At 40.0% G+C, this 14,670-nt stretch overlaps 1 protein-coding gene across 3 annotated transcripts; it reads left to right on the top strand.

Annotated features, from left to right (window-relative positions):
* The first annotated feature begins 45 nt into the window (after positions 1–45).
* IKZF5 (IKAROS family zinc finger 5) lies at positions 46–13,920 on the top strand. Of its 3 annotated transcripts, none has more exons than XM_065843775.2 (6): positions 46–119; positions 1,538–1,603; positions 2,471–2,565; positions 2,898–3,061; positions 3,350–3,532; positions 8,856–13,920. In XM_065843775.2, exons 4-6 carry the CDS (start codon positions 2,929–2,931, stop codon positions 9,797–9,799), a joined length of 1,260 nt encoding a protein of 419 aa, XP_065699847.1. In that variant the 5' UTR covers positions 46–119; positions 1,538–1,603; positions 2,471–2,565; positions 2,898–2,928; the 3' UTR covers positions 9,800–13,920. The 3 variants fall into 3 exon arrangements, with proteins under 3 accessions (XP_065699847.1, XP_065699846.1, XP_071668324.1); XM_065843774.2 differs by having other exon boundaries at positions 2,471–2,593; XM_071812223.1 differs by lacking the exon at positions 1,538–1,603 and having other exon boundaries at positions 48–119; positions 2,471–2,593.
* Positions 13,921–14,670: the final 750 nt, after the last annotated feature.

Here is a 14,670-nt window from a genome sequence, read left to right as displayed (position 1 = left end):
CGCAGCCGCCACCGCCCCCGGCGCGGTCTCGCGAGACTGCGGTGGGCCGGGCCGGGCCGGGCCGCGGGAGGCACAACAAACATGGCGGCGTTGGTGGCGGACGGTGAGGGGCGGCGGCGGTGAGTAAACCCGCTGTGAGGGGGCTTGGCGGTAGTGCGGCCCACACCCCCCTGGGGCGGCAGGGGGAGGGACCGCAGTCGCGACACCCCCTGCCCGGCGGCCGCGGGGTCCCAGCTGGGGCCTCCCTTTGACGTGAGGGGCGGTGGGATAGGGGGGGATCCCGCGGGGGTGTCGCTTCGCGCCCATGTGTGGGCCGGAGAAGCCGAAGGGAATTCGGGAGTCGTTCGTTGCGCGGGAAGGGGGCGGCGGAGCAGGTGACAGGTGCTGGGGCCCGGCCCGGCAGCCGCTGCCTCTTTCCCCCGCAAAACTCCCTGAGAAGGAGCAGGAAGGGCCGGCGTACAGTTTGGGATCCTTCCTCCTTCCTTGTGTTCATTTTAAGTCATTTTCACTGTAAAAGGTGAGACCGAGGCAGAGAGATCCATTGCCCCACCCCCTTTTTTTTTTCTCGTTGAAAAGGGGTGCATACCTGTGTGCATAATCATTTTATTCTTTTATAATTACTCTGTGAGTTCTTACTGGGTCTGTTAAACTACTGCTTTTACTCGAATTGTTTTCTTTAGCGGAATTCTTTAGGCAAAATATAAATCCTCACACATCTTATGGCACTTCTTAACTTTATACACGCCAGCACTGTAACTACTGTTAAATCCAGCACTTGTATCCTTGTAGAAAATTAATAACCAATATTCCACCCATCGGTGTCTAAAGCTGGAGAAGATACAGTTGTCTGTGCAGAAAATACTCTGTGTAATTAGAACTTAAGGAACATCTGGTGTAATCAGCCCATTTGAGTGCATGAAACAGGAGCTGGTGTGCTCATGTTTCTAATAAAAATTGCATTTACTAGTTTGCAGTAGTGATGTAACAAGCGTGTGGTCTATATCACTCTTCCCTGAAAAGGAGAACTGCTGGCTGTATATCTATAACAAAATAACACATAAAATTACAAAAGGTTCTTTTGTGCATATAAATGTACAGGTTTGAGGTGGTGCTTAAATTGTGGCAACTTACTGACATTGACATTAAAAAATAAGAAAAAAAAAGGATGTTTCAAATTAAATTGATGAGGTAGAGAAAGGAAGTTTTACGCAGTCAGTCCCCCAAATAATGTCTTTTCTCCAGTCAGACTCTTTAAATTCTGTGTGATTTTCTTTAAAATCAAATATAGTTATAAAATTAATCAAATAAATTTTTGTGCCTCACACAAAGGGATACACAGATTCTTCTGTGAAAACATGGACTTTTAACATGGTTTTGTGTTGAACCATTCACCATTTAGAATGGTTTCATTTTAAATTGTTATTTCTTCTTCTTATAATTTGGTGAAAGTTGGCCTGGTCAAGACTCTACATGACCTCATCCTGTTTATCTCTTCCATATCTTTAATTCATATCCTGATGTCTTTGTGTTATTGCAGGAGACACCAACATATGGAACACAAATTAACTTAAGCCTACACGAGGCTGGTGACATCTGAAAGAGGGTAGGCAAAATTGACAAATAACCACGTGTTCAAAACTAGCATAATGGTGATAATAATGACAGTAGTTGAGCACATTTAGGTACGATGTGAAAGAACATACTCATTTGGATGTCAGAAATGAACTAATGCTTGGAAATAATTTTGAAAGTATAGGAAAATGTGTTTCAATATGGTGTTGAACTCAGGACTTGGGTTTTTATAGGTCACCTAATGTTTTGTTTAGTAGCTATTAGAAAACAAAAATATACTTATTGAAAATGTAACGTTATAAATTATTACTGATTACAATCTGGAGGAATAATAATGTGGCTGACTCATTACCCTCTTTCCAGCTGAATCCTAAATTCCATCTGCGCAAAATAATTGCAAATTGAGACTCTAGAGGTTTGTCATTTACAGTCCCAGAAAAGAGCATTACCAATGACTTCTACTGAATATTTTTATTATTTCAATATAAAATAATCAAGTGGATTAAGATTTTTATGCAGGGTAGGAAACAAAAATGTGGGGGGAACTATGAAGTACTGCTTTCCGTGAGGCTTCTTTCCATCTTTGCTGATCAGCAACGTTCAGTTGGTTTCCTATCATTACAGTCGCCATAGCTGACTCTGGGATTTTTTGGTGCCACATGTTTGCCAGAGAAACTACGCAAATGATCAGTGAAATAGAAGTGTCTTTCGGTGAGATACGCAAATGCAATATTTGAAAAGGTTTTGCTGAGAGTGTAATTAATTTATTAAAACTTATAGCCATAGAGTGTTAGAGCCCGTCTTTCTATCATATATATTTTTTCAAGATTTTTTCTTACACCTTATGGAGTTTGGGAAGAATAATTGGTTTACATTTCCTTTTGTTTTTTCCTTCCAGGGAAAGTGAAGAAGCTGTGCTCTGTGCTTTCTGTCTGACCTGTTGGGAGTATGTTTTGGAGCATGTTTGCTACTTAGCGGAGAACTAAAATTCAGGTACGATCCATGTAAAAAAATCCAAAAGGCAAGTCAAACAGTGTCGTGTTGATTTTGATTATTATGTCATTTTATCCAATTTGATGTTGTCCTTATGTTACTGTTGCTGAAAGCAATTTCCTCAGTAATATGTATTTAGTGATCTTTAATTAATTAGAAGGTCTAAAATTAATAGTCTTATAGCTGCAAGTTTGTGTGTTGAGTCATACTGTATGATGAAAGTAATCCTTCACTAAAACAAAACCAAACCACCATCACCAAAACCCAAGCTTGTTTCTATGAATGCATTCGAATTCAGTGGCAGCTGTGATGTGAAAATATTTTCCTTCTAGGCACAAGAGGTTGTAAAAGTGAAGAGTGAATATGGGTGAAAAGAAGCCAGAACCTTTAGACTTTGTAAAAGATTTTCAGGAATATCTTACGCAGCAGACTCAGCATGTAAACATGATTTCTGGATCAGTCAGTGGAGAGAAGGAAGCAGAGACTCTTCAGGGAGGTAAGCTGATTTTGGTGCTGTCAAATTTTATTTTTAGAGACTGCCTTCACTGTTCACATGCAGATAATGATGCAAACTACGATAATTGTACAGAAGCATTTCTGATAGTCATCTTCACATCAGAAAAGATGCGTACGTACCTTTGTTTTAATCAGGGTTTGTTCTTCTAATTCTGTGTGTTTAATGACCAAGGACATACAGAAGCAGAAGATATTTGGCATATTCTCATAGCACGATAGGCAGCATCCCACTGATTCTTGACTGAAATCTCTGTTGTATTATTCACAGCTGGGACAGAAGGTGATCAGAATGGTCTGGATCATCCTTCTGTTGAAGTTTCACTGGATGAAAACTCAGGAATGTTAGTAGATGGGTTTGAAAGGACGTTCGATGGAAAGTTAAAGTGTCGATACTGCAACTATGCCAGCAAAGGAACAGCACGGCTCATCGAGCATATCAGAATCCATACAGGTATGAAATATTCTGCAGAACTTTGCTGTGAGGTGGTGTGGTATGAACTCAATGTTATATTTTTTTATGTGAGGAATTACGATCTTCAGGCAGTGTGATAGTTCTTAAAGTTGCTCAACAATTAGAACTGGGCTTTGGTTTTTGTTTGTTTGTTGTTTTTTTTTTTTTAATAGACTTTTTTTAAAAGGTGTGCCATGTACCTGTTTAAATTATGCAAATTCCTACTTACATTTGTTATTGGAGGCTGCTAAATTCGAAGTAACTATGTATGGGAATGAAGTGTGGCATGAAAGTGTCAGTGTAGATTGAAAGGCCCTCTTAGTTTTTCCTTGCCAGTCAAAAATGTGAAAATGGTTCATGCTGTGTGGCAGGATGCAAACCTCCCCGTCTCCCCCTCCCTCCTTCATCATGGAAGGAGTACACATTTCCTTCTCTCTCTGCTGTTTGAGGCTGACAGCTTCTTTTGTTTGGCCCCAGAGCACCCTGGCCAGGGCCATTAGAAGAAGGGAGCGAGGAGCCAGGGAGCCGCTGGGCGCCTGCGGCCAGTGTGGGGGATGTTTGGAGGTTTCAGGGGCACCCCACAGCCAGGGTGAGGGTGCAGAGAAGCTTCTGGAATGCCCACAGTCAGATCTGATCAGCCAATAAAAAATGGGACTCTCGTCGAGACTCCGCCCATTGTCGCGGATCTCTTGGAGCACAGGCGAGATGCTGCCACCGAGACCCCCGTCCGGGATGGAGACTGTGCTTGTCTTGCCGCCATGTGTGTGAGTAAAATTTCTCCTCGCAGAATTGCGAGTGTATTTACTTTCCACGCACATTTGCACGTGTAACTTTCTGTGCTCAATATGAGCACGTGTAAAATTAATCGTCGCATAATTGCGGGTGCATTTTCCTCTCGTGCTTCCACGTAAGCACGTGTAACTTTCCGTGCACATTTGCACGCGTACTTTCTGTGCTCAATACGAGCACGTGTAAAATTAATCCTTGCATAATCGCGGGTGTCTTTTTCCTCCTGTGCTTCCACATGAGCACGTGTATAAATTATTTCCTCGCACAATCGCGAGTGTATTTCCCTCCCGTGCTTCCACATAAGCACCTGTAATATTCCGTGCACATTTGCGCGTGTATTTCTCCTCGCAGGATTGCGAGTGTATTATAAATTTACCCTTGCAGGATTGCGAGTGTACGCTTTCCGTACTCAATACGAGTACGTGTATCCCTTTAAAATAATCCCACACCGTGTTCAGGCAAGTGTGTACTCCTCCCGGACTCAGGGACGGCTCCAGCATTGTTTTGGGTGAAGCCATGTGCATGCACACTGTGGACCTCCTGAATTATTAGTTGCTGCCTCTTAATAATTTTCCTCAACTGATATCCGAACCTGTATTCAAGTCACTTTTGGAGTGCGAAAACCCTGTTTCTCACTGGTTTAATAACAATTGTTGTGGACGCTGTTGTCCCTTAAACTAACCTCGGGGTGCCTCCGTGACATGCTGCTGCATGGAGATTTATAGGGGCTTTTCTTCCTATGTTGTTTAGCTATGAAAATATTCCTGTTTTGTACAACGTTCTATATGTGGAAGTACTAAACATAATAAGTATAAAGTTTTCTTATTGGTAGAATATTCACATGTGAAGGCATATCACCAAATAAGTGATTAATAACAGTAATGAAAAGAAAAAATACTTACTGTTGCTTGTTTAAGAGTATTTGCCTCTGTTTGGTTTATAAAGCTGAAAAGCAAAACTCACAATAAGGTTAGAATACTCTAAACTGTTCGTGAAGTCAGCTCGGATTTCTTGGCAAATGAGAGAAACCAAACGAAAAGTCCTTGTGAAGTGTGACTTTGGTGCCTGCTGAGTATGTTACACCGATACAGAAGACCTCATGACTGTTAACTATAGCAATAAGAAAAAGAAAATCGAACTAATGGAAGTTTTTGCAGGTTTCAAGTCTGGTGTGGACTGTCCCTGAACTTTTAAATGTATAATTTCAGTGCTCTTGGGTAGGTGGCATTCTGGGACTCACTTTGAAGGAAGTGCATTGTTGTAACTGGGGTGTAATTGTAGCTCTGTTTGGGTACAGATATTTTTAGTCAGATTCTCGCTTTGCTGTGAACCGTTGCTTCCCCACAGTAACTCCCAGGATGTATTTTGGGAAAGTTAGCTCAGTGTTGGCTTGTTTTGACAAGGCGTAATGGTGTAGAAAATGGCAACCAACTAGAAGGCAGAGTTCTAAGGTTCAGACCCTGAAGATCTTGTAAGTTGTTCTCTTGTGCTACCGCGAGCTGCCTCTGTGTGTAGCTGTTGCTGTTTTTGGATTCCCAGTGGATATTTTGCTTAGTGGTTTACTGTGGCTTGTGCTTCCTGCATTTGACACAGAGTTAATGCCATGGGCTTGCTGCAGATCTGCAAAGCAGCAGTGTGTTTTGGAGCATTTTTGTTTCTGTTTTTTCATAAAGCAGTTACAGCTTCGCCTACCATTTGCCTCATACGGTATGTGGACAACGCAAGATATTTTCTTTTAACAGCTTAACTCTGTGCGATGCTATTTCTGAGCTCGTGGAGTGATGGTCAAGTAGTGGGAGAAAGTGCTACGGATGTCCTACAGTGAACTATGTAATTTAGGATGACTTTTAAATGGCACTTAGTTGCAGAAGTCACATCAGTTTTAAAATTTCATGTATTTTCAGTAGCATATAGCTATTGCCATCTAAAAACTTGTAGTTATTACTGGCTAATTGTCAACATGAGCAGATGGACTGCTAGAGTTGTGACGGGAAGCATAATTTGCTGCTAGAAGATGTTGGTATTATGTGTTTGCCGATTCTTGAGATATTTTTTGATGGCTTTGGCGTGCTCGGGGTTCCTCAAGCAGAATGACTGAAACAATGTGTTGTTACTTAATATCAAATGTCATAAATTTTAGACATACTAGAGAGCAAAAAATCAAGTCTTCCTTAAGTAGCAAAATGGGGGTATTGGTATAGTGTCAGCATTCCTTTGCTTACCCTGGGAAGTTGCCTGCGTCTTGTCTATTCTCACATCTTAGGTTAACAGTTCTTTTGTGTTTTCAGAATGCTTTCTTACCCTGCTGCTACTTCAGGGAGTAGAGGTCACTAAGTGGCTTGACCTGGCAGAAAAATTCCTGCTGCAGATTATGAGCATCTGGGCGTAGTTGCAGCATAGTATGTAAAAAAGCAAGAAAGATTCCAAGAACAATTGGGAAGCTGGGAAATGTCCTCAAACATCTCTGAGCCAGTGGTCATTATTGAGAAGCAAACATTCCATAAGCTACACAAATTAATTTTTTAGGGCAAAAGTGTAATACTTTGGGTTTGTGCCTTGGCTAGCATTTGGAGTTGTTTCTTGTGGTTGTAGTATATATTTTTAGCATTATACCACAGGAACACAGCTTTATATGTGGGATGACTATTGTTTCAGTGCTCCTGCAGGTATTCCCGTTATCAGAGTGTGTATACATGACTCATTTGATCAAATAAACTTTCCCAAAGGTGCTAGGAAAAGGTAGCCAAATTGAAGGCACGCATAACTCTACTGCAGAATCTTGCAGTCTGAATTATTTCTGTTCCAGAAAGCTGATTAGCAGTGAGAGAAGAATACAGGGGATATCAGCCTGCTGCCCATCAAAGAGCTTCAGAAATTTGAACATACCTTCACACAGTGAATGCTTTATAGCCAAATTACTGGTTCGAACATGTCTGATGCCTGATGAAATACCAGTAACTGTACAGTGGTAACAGTTAATTTCCTGATATTAATCTGTTCAGTTTTGTAATATAGATGTGAACCTCAGACTGCCGGAGGTCTTTTTTGTTTTCTTGTATAATTTCCCTTTTGTCTTTTTACAATATATTTAATATCCTTACTTTTAGTACCACACTGCATGCTGTCCTGATGGCAGCACCATTTCGCCATTACCTTAACAGCTCTTTGGAACGCCCTGCTTTGTTTATTTGGCAGAGACAGGGGACTCTGGAACAAAGAAGGGTTTCTTTTTTTATTTTGGTTTGTTTTTCTTGTGTCTTTTTTTCGCTCAAGGCCAAGGAGATCCAAGACCTGAGTGTTGTTTTGCTTAGAAGCGTGGTAAAGGGCCAAGAGATGAATTACGTGGACTGTGAAGGCTGAGAGTGACTGAATCAGCTTTAAAATAGGGAAGTGATAGCTGACTAGTAGCCTCAGAGCAATGTAAGTAAACAGATAATACATCCTGGTTAGCAGGCAAGTGCAGCCAAGTATCTGCCAAAGTAATTATGACCCAGGCATAATCATGCAACCGTTATTAAGTGCAACTTGCAGCAGATTTAACTTCATTCTGACAGCAATATAATTAGTAGTTACCAACTGTGCTTTATTAAGGTCATGCAACATGGGATGCAAATCTGTATCTCAGCATATGTAAACCAGTTTAGAATGAAGTAAGCCTGTTCAGATTGACAAGTTCTTTGTGAATGCAGGGAATTTGTCAGTCTTTTTACATCGTTGTTTGTACCAAATCTCCAGATCTTTACATGTGTGTGTGTATGTATATATCTGAATACATACTCGTGCTTATGGAGAAGTGATAGTTGCAGCTGGTGCAAATAAGGTGCTTAGAGGTAGCACAAAAACTGTTCACTTTCCTCTTGAAGAGCCAGTAATGAAGGGAAAAAATAACCTTGTATTCAGTATCCCAGGCTCTGATTCCAGACTGGGATGGTCAAAATGGTCTGCTGGTTTTGACTGGGATAGAGTGGATTTTTTCCATAGTAGCTAGTTATGAGGCTGTGTTTTGGATTTGTGCTGAGAACAGTGTTGATAACCCAGGGATGTTCTGGTTGTGGCTGAGCTGGGCTTACCCAGAGCCAAGGCCTTTGCTGCTGCTCACAGCACCCACCAGTGAGTGGGCTGGGGGCAGACGAGAAGTTGGGAGGGGACAGGGCTGGGACAATTATTACATTTTGGTGCAGACATTCCTGTAGTCAACTGGTTTTGTGCTTTATAGGTGAGGTAGAGTTTGGATCCAGTTCAGAGCACCACGTAAACATCATTGCGTTCAGTCCTTGGCAGGACTGCTCAGGTTATCCATTATGCTAATTCTGGTCACATTTTTTTATGCTTACTGTCACTTGGGTGAGGCAGAGTTGTCTAAATTTACTCCACTCTTCCACCAAATACCCAACCGAACTCACCACTAGCAGTGACTGAAGCTGAAAGGGAACTGTTTGATCAGCAGCTCCGAGTTAGCTACTTTCTGTTCCGTGAAAAGCCTTTTTCAAGCACTCTAAGAGATGCCACAGTATAATCTATTTTAATTTTCCAGGAGAGAAGCCGCACAGATGCCATTTGTGTCCCTTTGCATCAGCTTACGAACGCCATCTGGAAGCTCACATGCGGTCGCACACTGGTGAAAAACCGTACAAATGTGAATTGTGTTCCTTTCGCTGCAGTGACAGAAGTAACTTATCTCACCACCGCAGGCGCAAACATAAAATGGTGCCTGTTAAAGGTTCAAGGTCTTCCTTAAGCAGCAAGAAAATGTGGGGGGTTTTGCAGAAGAAGACCAGCAATTTGGGGTACAGCAGAAGAGCATTAATTAATTTGAGTCCACCTTCCATGGTGGTTCAGAAACCAGACTACCTTAATGACTTCACTCACGAAATCCCAAATATCCAGACTGAAGCGTATGAGAGCATGACAAAACCAACCCAGAGCAGCGCGTTGCCGAGAGATCCACAAGACCTCATGGTAGATAATCCTTTAAACCAGCTTTCCACGTTAGCCGGACAATTATCCAGTTTGCCACCTGAAAACCAAAACCCAGCCTCTCCTGATGTTGTTTCCTGTCAGGATGAAAAGCCTTTCATGATCCAGCAACCTGCTGCGCCTGCGGTCGTTTCAGCTGTGGCAGCAAATATTCCTCAGAATTCATCTCCAACCAGCCCAGAGCCTCGTCCCGCACACAATCAAAGGAACTACAGCCCTGTGGCCGGTCCCAGCAGTGACCGCAGCGCCCACACCAGTACTCCCAGCATCAGTAACAGTCAGCCAAGTACTCCAGCTCCAACCCTTCCCGTTCAGGACCCTCAGCTTCTGCATCACTGCCAACACTGTGACATGTACTTTGCGGACAACATCCTTTATACTATTCACATGGGATGTCATGGATTTGAAAACCCTTTTCAGTGCAACATATGTGGGTGTAAGTGTAAAAATAAGTATGACTTTGCTTGCCATTTTGCAAGAGGCCAACATAGTCAACATTAACTGAGAACATGCTTTCACTTAGTTTTTTAACATATTACAGTATATTTTTCGTACTTGCTGAAGGAGAGCTTGCACGTTCCCATAAGGAATCTTCACATTAATCAACTCAACAAAAGAGGCAAATTTATGTTTTCGTAAAACTTGCCAGGGAAATTTTGTATAAGATGTGGTTGTTATTTTATATGTAGCCTTGCAAAAAAAGCTGAGAGTGTGCTATAAGAATTGGAATATTGGAATGCATTTATATGCTTTCTTTGCTAAATTTAAGTTGCCTGCACTTAATAAACATTCTACAAATATAGAAACAGGGTGTGTGTCCTGAAACATAGGAGGCAATTATCAGACTATTTACTAGGCAAGACTGTGGTTACTTTGGATACACACTTATCCTTAAAAACTCAGCTACTCCAAACTAGAAAAATGAACAGAAGCAACTTTCACATACAAATTCATTTGATGTAAAATTTGCTTTAATCTGACGAAGGTTAATAATAACTTTTTGCGTAGTATATTCTAAACTCTTCATGGTAGGACTCAAACACTAACCTAACTATTTAAAACTCATCACAAAACTAGCAGATAACAGGTTATTGTGAATGAAACGCTGGTAGGAAAAAAGAAAGAGTTAAAAAGCCTGTTATTCACTAGTTGTACAAAACAAAAATAAATATTACACCTTATTTTAAACTACGCTTACCAAAATTTTACGTCTTTCTTTAAACATGCATAATAAAGAGTTTGTAGAACTAATATATATTCCCTAAAAGTTTTAACTGCCTTAAACTAATTTGTACAGATATTTAAAATTTGCACAGTTAGATTTCTGTCTTGCTGATAGAAGTTCTAAGAGAAACAAACAAGAGGTTTACAAATTAAAAATCACTCAGTTTTATCTTGGGCCGAGTTACAACAGGGAGGTTGCCTGGATGTTTGAAAGTTGTAATATCTAGTTTATTGTAAACTTCAGCTCAGTTTGTCTTGTCACCTGCCCCAGATTTCTTTGTCCTTTTGTGTGCTGGAAATAAGGGGAAAGGCATTTGGAGTCATCATGATTAATGTTTGTAGGTGGCAAATGGTAACTACAGATGTACATGAAGTCCATTGCACATGTTTATTGGTTTTTTATACTGTACGTGTTGCTTTAGAAGCACCTAGGTTAACGGACAGGCACTTTAATATAAACCTGAAGAAAACATCCTAGCAAAATTAATTAAAGCTTTTAATGTGCTACATAGGAATTTGTAGTGTTTCAAAAAAGTGAAGAACTGTTACTTTTCTCATATTTAGATATGCACTTTTACCTTAGTTTGTCTTACTTTAGACAAATTAAAGTTTCCTTATGTTTTCCCCTTCTACTATCAGCAAAATATGGCAGCAAATGTGTTTTGTTAAATGTAGGAAGATTTTATGAATGTTCTGCAAGTTGGAGGTTGGAATCCATATAGCAAATGTTTGGCTTTTTCAAATTTATATTGTTACGGGAGCTAAAGCTTCCCAAAGCCAATGGAAAAACTTACAATGACTTCACTGTAAGATCAATGCAGAAAATAACACCCTTCTGAGAATTTCAGATTTAGAAGTAATTTTGACTCTAATGAATTAGAAAATTGAGAAACAATTATGTTTCTGTCTACCTAACCTGCCTACTGTTGAATTTTCTGTGCTTAAGTAACCAGTTGAAGGAACTGGATTCTTGGTTTCACATAGTCTTGTAGTAACGAGGTCAAAAACACACTGTTGAAGTATTTCCAATGTAGTAAAGGTGAATGATAACATGCTATCCCTCCCAAAAATGTTTTTGGTTTCATGCCTGGTTCCAAATCCATTTCAGTGGATTTGTAAAACAGAATGTAATTTCCATTTTCCTAATGACAGTCTTTAAAATTTATTTTATAAGCAAAACCGCAACTCTGTGTGCATTGAGAGTCCTGTATTTTAAGGACTAAAGTTTGACTGAACAGGAATCCAGTTGGAGGTTACTTCTGTACAGGTTTAGTAACATACATGATTCTTCTAGTCAAAGAATACTGTAGAAACAGTAACTTTCTTTTGATCACATATTGAGACATTCTAAAATCTACATTTGACTAAAATATAGTATTAGAACTACAGATGTTACAGTTGAAGACCATTACAATTAGTAATTTCTAGAGGTCATTTTCCTTGCCTTTTGCTGGATGACATAAACTTCTATTCCTGGGTTCTGGCAACTCCAGGGAAGCCTCTGAACTGGTGCTGCTCTCTGAATCACCTTCCAGCACTGAATGATGCCAGTCACAACAGCCGAGTTCTCTTCAGCTTGCGGCTCCAGCCTTTCTCCCTCTTGGGATGAGATTAACTCCAAGTGTGCAAATATTTGAGATTTCATCCTTCTGTTCCATTCATGTGGTTTCTGATCCATTAAAACTTTCACTGGCAGTGCCTGTAAACATCGTAGATGATTTTTCTTTTTGTGTTGGCTCATGATTTGGCAATTTAGAAAAATGATTTTTGAGCCATGATGCCCCTGAATGAAATTTTAAATAGGAGAATAGTCAGACTGCAGCTGGTAGCAAGATGAAGCCTGTGTGATCTGATTGATTCCCTCATCTAGGAGGGAATCTTTTGTTGTGAGGGAAAGTATGTTGTTAATAATAGAACTAGATAAAAAACATCTAACCTCAAACCTTGCAAATTGTTGTTTAGAAGTATTTTAATACTGCTAACTTAATATCATTGTTTCTGCTTGGAAGTACTTAAGGAAAAAAAAAAAAACTTGAACGTCTGTGAACTGTTGAACAGCGATAAAAATATTCGTCCGTCTTTCCTTGCGCAAGCTCCTGTTTGCAGGGGGTTCTTAGGCAGCTGCTGCCTTTGGTGTCGATCCCTCGATCCCACAGCCAGAGGTGCGGGGTGGATCCTGCCAAATAACTGCTCTAGACTGGGATTCTTAATTTTTCAACCTCATACCGTGTGCTCAGTTGTGCCAAGCAGTACCCTGCCTATATCGATTTCCTTGTGTCTGCTGAGTAGGTTTGGAAGGTATATTTTCACATTGTTTTTTTCATGATTTTGTACGTACTATTTAATTTAAAGACCAGAACTAGTACTGGAAAATTGTTTTAGAGTATGATCCTGACAACTCCTTGTCCAAATCCTTGTCAGGAACTGGGATTGAGTCCTGGATTTGGTCTTCTCATATTGAGTTCTCCATGTGCTTCACTGCACTAACTTCTGGTTTTGATGTTCTTTTTAGAAACCCAAATCCTTATATCATAAGGTGGTGATTAGCATTTGAACTCCTATTAACAGGGAAGTTTGGGAATGAGCTTTTTCCATAGCTTGACTCTGTTAAGTTCTGTAGTTGCAAAACATTAACTTTGTGGGGTTTTTTGTTTTTATTGTAAATGATTATTTTATAGAGTTGTTGATATTTTTAACATGCGCTATTTATAGTGCTCTTAATACAGACGTTACTTTGAGACTGAATATTCCAACATGCAAATATTAGGGCTGAAGATCTTAGTGGATATCTCGGTTAATACTTAAACCAACCATGAAGCAGCTAATAGGTAATAATAAATGGGGTTTTTTTCACAGATAAAATGTTTAGGAGAGGATTTTGACATAAAATGTTGATTGGCATTTTAAAATAAAACTCTGTGCTGGAAGACATGTTCCAATGGTGTTTCATAGCAAAATGATCTGTTGCTATTTGTTTTGTTCCAGAATGTTTAGGTGGGGTTGCTTGTTTGGTTTTTGTTTCTTTTTGACGAAGGGAATGTAATTTAGAGGTCTTCACTGGCAAGTTTTCTAATAACTTTAAGCTTCTTTGAAAATCTACAGCAAATGGATGTTCTGCTGCAGGAAATCTATTCCCTGCTGAAGCATTTTTCATTGAGCAATCTTTGTGTATGTGCTTGTAAGTACCTGCTTTGTTAATAATGTGTATTTCAGTGTAAAAAGCATATTTTGTATGCAAAAAATGAAAGCTGTTAGAGTTGTAAAATAAATTTTATTGTGTAGTGAATGTTTTCAGATGACAAGGATAATTCTGAAATAACTATATCAAGTGTAGTTCATGTTGTGAAGCTTTGCTTTTGTAAGATATGAATAAAATAACACTTTCTAATTAAGCCTCATGTTAATTCTTAATTGCACATGGTTTAACACGTGGAACTAGTGAACTGCTCCTAAAGTAAGGAAGGTAAGTTTACCTTTTGGGTAAGCAAGGAACACTGCATTTATGTTTCAGTCTGCTTAATTTGAAAATACTTAATTTTAGAGCTGAACCAGGACACTCTTTAATTCCTCTCTGCTTTTAATTTTTCACATTCAGTCATTTTCCAAGTACTTTGGTTCCTCATAGTCATATTTCATTATCAATAGTGTCTGTATGTCTGAAATCAGGTTTTATCATGGTTGTTACTGCCTATGGAATGTCTCTGTATGTTGTCAACAACTTTGAAGGCAGCACCAAATTTTAAGTTCCTTTGGATGCTGCAGTTAATCCTACGTGTGTGTACATGTGTGCAACTCTTAAGGACCTTAATTTAACTGCATCTCAAATTTATTGTGCTTTGCAAAGATTCTGTCAGGGAAACTCGCAGAGAAGCCAAGAGCCTGATCTAAAGAAGGCACTTGGGAAACTCAAGCAGGACTTGGATGAAACTTGGGTGCTGACATCCTGACTTTGGATGCTGTAGGTCTGTTAACACACCTTGTGATTGAAATGCCAAACTCATTTCTTGTTTATATACCTTCCCAGGCACGTGTTTTCTGGAAACGCTTGTGTGACAGAGCAGAGCAGGTCACCATCCGAGATGCTCTTCAAAACTTCAGCTGGAGTAGGCTCTGAGAAGGCTGATCCACCTTGAAGATAGTCTCACCAT

The sequence above is a fragment of the Patagioenas fasciata genome, chromosome 8 (assembly GCF_037038585.1).
Source record: "Patagioenas fasciata isolate bPatFas1 chromosome 8, bPatFas1.hap1, whole genome shotgun sequence".
Classification (NCBI taxonomy): Eukaryota; Metazoa; Chordata; class Aves; order Columbiformes; family Columbidae; genus Patagioenas; species Patagioenas fasciata.
This window is presented reverse-complemented; position numbering and strand designations above follow the sequence as displayed.

What these genes read in the sequence shown, in the direction of transcription:
- IKZF5 (XM_065843775.2), top strand. Translation starts at nt 2,929, where the DNA reads ATGGGTGAAAAGAAGCCAGAACCTTTAGACTTTGTAAAAGATTTTCAG. An exon ending in AGCAGAGACTCTTCAGGGAG is followed by an intron (nt 3,062 to 3,349) that starts GTAAGCTGATTT and finishes TATTATTCACAG; the next exon opens with CTGGGACAGAAGGTGATCAG. An exon ending in GCATATCAGAATCCATACAG is followed by an intron (nt 3,533 to 8,855) that starts GTATGAAATATT and finishes TTAATTTTCCAG; the next exon opens with GAGAGAAGCCGCACAGATGC.